This window comes from Gossypium arboreum, chromosome 7 (genome assembly GCF_025698485.1).
Source record: "Gossypium arboreum isolate Shixiya-1 chromosome 7, ASM2569848v2, whole genome shotgun sequence".
In the NCBI taxonomy this organism is placed as follows: domain Eukaryota; kingdom Viridiplantae; phylum Streptophyta; class Magnoliopsida; order Malvales; family Malvaceae; genus Gossypium; species Gossypium arboreum.
Window position 1 is genome coordinate 96229510 of NC_069076.1, and position 5486 is coordinate 96234995.

At 28.2% G+C, this 5486-nt stretch overlaps 1 protein-coding gene across 1 annotated transcript; it reads left to right on the forward strand.

The window, feature by feature from the left end:
- Positions 1-312: 312 nt before the first annotated feature.
- LOC108486598 (40S ribosomal protein S2-2-like) lies at positions 313-2439 on the forward strand. The gene is made up of 2 exons (XM_017791051.2): positions 313-1184; positions 2076-2439. The coding sequence occupies exons 1-2, from the start codon at positions 534-536 to the stop codon at positions 2232-2234; spliced, it is 810 nt and encodes a 269-aa protein (XP_017646540.1). The 5' UTR covers positions 313-533; the 3' UTR covers positions 2235-2439.
- The last annotated feature ends 3047 nt before the right edge of the window (positions 2440-5486 follow it).

A 5486-nucleotide genomic window follows, 5' to 3' on the forward strand; every position in this document is an offset into this window, starting at 1 on the left:
AAAAAATTTAGTACAAAGTCTAAGAATGAGCAATTGAGTTAGTCGTTTGTTTTTTCAAAATTGATTTAATCAATTTGAAGACATCAAAATCTCTCTTCGATGAAATTGACATTAATTGGATTGGTTTTTCAATTAACGGATTCAAATTCTAAAAATATTATAATATAAAATTAGTTTTTTTATCAGTTCAATTTTGAGATTCTAAAATTAAGATTTGATCAATAAAACTAAACCGATAACCAACAAAACTGAAAAAATTAACACAATAGACTTTTTGGATATTTCAGTTAGAATGGGTTTTCTACTCTCCCGTACTACAAACTAAATTGAATCGGAATACAAAGATAAAACACATACATTGCCTGTTGTACCATAGACCATAGATAGCCCATAAACCCTTGTATCCGTCTATAAACCTAAACCCTAAAAGGGCTAAAAACCCTATCTTCATATACTCTATAACTCCTATAAAACCTCTTCCTGCCGTTTTTGCTCATTTTTTCATCTCTACATCCCTAAACAAAAAGCAAATAATGGCAGAAAGAGGCGGCGGCGAACGCGGTGCTTTCAGGCGTGGCTTCGGCGGCGGGAGATCCGATCGTGGGCCAAGAGGTCGGCGCCGTGGCCGCAAGGATGAGGAGGAGAAATGGGTTCCTGTTACAAAACTTGGCCGTTTGGTCAAATCGGGAAAAATCACATCCCTCGAACAAATCTACCTCCACTCCCTCCCCATCAAGGAGTACCAAATCATCGACCAACTCGTTGGCCCTTCACTCAAAGACGAGGTGATGAAGATCACTCCCGTCCAGAAACAAACACGCGCCGGTCAGCGCACTCGTTTCAAGGCATTCGTTGTCGTCGGTGACGGAAACGGGCACGTTGGGTTGGGGGTGAAGTGCAGCAAAGAAGTAGCGACGGCAATAAGAGGGGCGATAATATTGGCCAAGTTGTCGGTGATACCAGTAAGGAGAGGCTACTGGGGGAATAAGATCGGGAAGCCTCATACAGTGCCGTGTAAGGTTACCGGAAAATGTGGTTCGGTCACTGTTAGGATGGTGCCAGCTCCTAGAGGTGCGGGGATTGTGGCTGCTAGGGTGCCCAAGAAGGTGCTTCAGTTTGCTGGGATTGAAGATGTTTTCACTTCTTCAAGGGGTTCCACCAAGACTCTTGGTAACTTTGTCAAGGTATTGTTTCCACTTCCTTCGTAAATTTTACTTGTTTGAATTATTGTTTAAAGATTGTTTATGGAATTAGATACAATAGGAAATGGGTTGCTAAATCATTTATTTTCCTGTTTTTGAACTTTAGGATTGTTTAACATTGATTCTTTGATACCATGAGTTATTATGAACTAATATATTGAGTTTTGTTAATTAGTTGTATAGGAATTTTACTTGTTTGAAGATTGTTTATGGATTTTGATGTATTTGGAAATTGGTTGATAAAATGTTTCAGTTCCCTATTTCAAAGCCTTAGGATTGTTGTTTACCATTGTTCCTCTGATACCCTGAGTTATATGTTACTGATGTATAGATGATTTTGTGCATGATTTTAAGTTATGCTGGTTCAATGAACCATATGTATATTTATTCTGTAAAGCATGGTATTGCTGCGGTTCCATTATCTTCAATTTACCTTGCATAGATTCCGATGGAGTTGTTGAACATATTAATTGGTAAATGTTGGTAGCGTCAGCATGATTTCAATTCTTGAAGTGCTATATCATTCTTCAATTCTAGGTAAATGTTGGTAAATTTCTGTGCAAATATAGCCAGTGGAAGGTTAGGGTTTGCTTAGGATATGAATTACTTGTCTAGGTAGGCATAACTGATGTTCCCAAAAATTTCCAGCCAGGCTCAAAAACCTGGCATGTTAGAAAAAAATAGGTGATTGATGCTTCTTTTATGTTTGTTTAATATTTCTTTGGCTTGGTCGAGATCGTGTGATATGCTAACTTGTTTGTTGACTGACCAACTATTGGCTCTATTTTTAAATCATTGCATACTGCTACCTAGTGCTTGTATATTGTTTGGCAAATTAGTATGCTTTTCTTATTGTTGCAAATGTAAATGCAGGCCACCTTCGAGTGTCTTCTGAAAACTTATGGTTTCTTGACTCCTGATTTCTGGAAAGAGACTCGATTCACAAGATCTCCTTTCCAAGAGTATACTGATCTGTTGGGAAAGCCATCAAAGACGCTCGTACTCGAGGATGTCGAGAGAGTGGATGTATGATGTGCCTTCAGAGCCTTAGAATAGTAAAATATCAAGTTCCTTTTTGTGTAGTTTAAGTTAAAATGATGCTATCTTCACTCTTTTTGATTGCTTTTGTATTGTCAGAGAGATATTTGGAATTTCAGCAAACCGCATATTGTTTTTCTCTTACATGGGTTCTTTATAATGTTGCAGTTTACATGAGTTCTATTTTCCTTTTGCCTAATCTGCTGATTCTGGATCAGGATTATACAGTGCATAATATATACATACGCGTATACAGTATACAATCTCGAGTAGAAGTGTCGGATACAAATGCGCTATCAATCTTTTTCTTAATTTGTCCTAGGGATGGCAATAGGTCAGATATTTGCAATTTCTGTATTATTTAAATTTGAATCTGTAAATCTGCGTAAAAATCTAAATCTGCAGATTATCTGATATTTGAGTAATTAAATACTATTATTTGTCCAATATTTGAATCGGTATAAAATTTGAATTTCATATTTCATATTTTTAATCATACGTTGGATATTGGAATCTGTAAAATTTCCAATTTAATTTTCAATTTGAATTCGTAAAATAATATAAAATCAAACAAAAGTAATAAATTTAATAAAATTTATTTATAATTAATAAATGTAAACAAACAAAAATAATTATATAACAATCCAAACAAATTAAACATAATAAATTCATAACAATTTAAATATACTTAATAATTTAAACCTAAGAATTCCTAACAATCTACGAAAAAGAACCAAAAAAAATCTAAATTTAACATTTTAAATTGTGTCGGATATTTCGCAAAAATCCAAATATGAATTTACAAAATAATTTAAAATCAAGCTAAAGAAATTAATTTTAAATAAAATATATTCATAATTAACAATAAATGAAAATTAAAAAATTAAATAACAATACAAACAAATTAAACATAATAATTTAAAACAATTTAAATATATCTAACACTTTGAAATTACTTAATTACTTAACTTGTGGTAATTGTATATATTATAATTTTCTATAAAATTACTTACATGATTAGGGTTTAAGGTTAATATCATAAATAAGATATCGTAAAATTAATTATACGTTTAGGGTTTAAAGTCTACATATTATTAATATAAAAATTAGTTATATAGGGATATATATCATTAATAATTTACCTTAATTATATAATGTTTATTTTATATGTTTATTAAATATAATTATATCCCATGTTATAAAAAAATTTATATTGTCATATCTATTTTAATTATATAAATATTAATTAGTTTTTGAAAATTAAAGAATATGATATTTCATGTCATTATTTGATTAGATTTATGAATACAAAAGAATATGATTTAAAAGAAGATAAATGACATTTAAAAAATAAAATGTTAAAAGAAAATATTTTTAATAAAAATATTATATTTAATTTTATTATTAATTATTATATTTAATTTTACAAAATATTTTATTCTGCTTTTATATGTCACTTATGAATTTGTGTAAGTTATAATCAATATTTAAAACAAGTATTATTTGTTAAAGCTTGGGTTTATACATAAGAGGTTTTGGGTTTAAATATTGTTGGAAGTATTTATTTTGTAACTAATAAGTTCGGATATTCGAGTGGATCTATCTGTATCCGCTTCAAATTTACAACAAACTATAATTTTAATATCTAAAAAAACAAAATTCAAATCGGATATCCACATATATCTAAATCCATAATTCGAAATGCGGTTTGCTTGGAACAGGGTATTAAATGAACTAAACTGGAATGAAGTGGGGATTTTAGTATATATTTGTTTGTTTTGTTTGTTCGTGTTTGGTTATATTTGTTAAAATTTTAAGCTTTAAATATTAATAATTATTACTCTCATCGTCCCACTAAAATTTTTGCTTTTTGAATTTTTAGTGGTCAAAATTTTATTATTTTAACATCTTATTCTTCAATATTTATCATGGATAAAAATGAAAAATATTTTATAGAAAATTATAATTTTTATGAAAATTTAATTAATTTAAATATTTAAAATAATTAAAATAAAATTTAAAATTTGACTAAAAAATGCCAACGGTGATATTTTTATTGAGGCAAAAGGAATATATTATAAATATATATAATAAGTAATTTAGCGTGTAAAATAACATTTTGAGAATACACATTTATGTGAAAATTACCATATATTAATTGTAAAATATATAAATAATGTAATATATGGTCTGAAGCTAACAACAATACGACATATATATATATATATATATACGTATAAAATTAAAATGAGCCCAAATTAATATAGATAAATTATGAGTGAAAAGAAATAATGTAAGTAAATACATGTGATAAAAGAAAATTATATGTGCTCCAATTGCTTTCCACCCCATATTTCTATAAAAGTTTAAAATGCATTCAAGTTAAGAAGTAAGAGATGCTACCCTGTAATAATTTTACACAGTTCTTTATATGTTGAACACCTTATAATTTTTTTTTTTAAATTTCAAAACATCAAAATCTTAATTAAAATGTTTACAATGTACTAGATTTATTGTTGCTATAATCTACATTCTTTGATATGATTTTTGCATGTAATTAATAAAGTTTGAATCATATTTTAATAAAAAAAATGGTATATGGCAGGTAAAAATTAAATAGAGACTGCACCTTTCTTCATATATATATATATATATATATGTGAATGCAACCATGGCCTTTTGTGAATATGTCTGACAATTTTTCCCTAATACGACATAATTTTAATAAGTTGATTTAATATGCATATATTTATGGGTTAATTTGTTATGGTAAGAATATAATTTACAATTGGGTATTTGATTTTTAAAAGGAATTTTTAATTTAATTTGTTATCGTTGTGCTCTTTAGATAATATCTTTATTTTTACCATATTACATAAATGCGTTTTATCATTACTCCAGCCAAAATTCATTATCTTCGGACATGTAGATATAAAATAGAATTAAATTAGTTCAAATAGGTAAGCTGATTGGATTATAAATATCGAATTTTTAGCCATTGATTTTATCTGGAATAAAATATTCATCTTTTTCATAAATTCATGTGACTATTTCGTTGAAGAAATGAATAATTAAATATATATACATTAAATTTAAAGTTTCGTAATGATAGTCAAATACTTTTGTGTTTTTCAACCTCAGAATTTTATTGCTCTAATTCATGGACTATTATCGAAAACTCATCAAACTTTAGAGGAATATTCAACTCTAAAAATCAATAAAAATATATAAGAAATACAAATGTTA

Bases quoted from the DNA above. Each gene is read 5' to 3' on its own strand.
- LOC108486598 (XM_017791051.2), top strand. From the start codon at position 534: ATGGCAGAAAGAGGCGGCGGCGAACGCGGTGCTTTCAGGCGTGGCTTC. The intron at 1,185-2,075 runs GTATTGTTTCCA...ATGTAAATGCAG, and splicing joins CTCTTGGTAACTTTGTCAAG to GCCACCTTCGAGTGTCTTCT.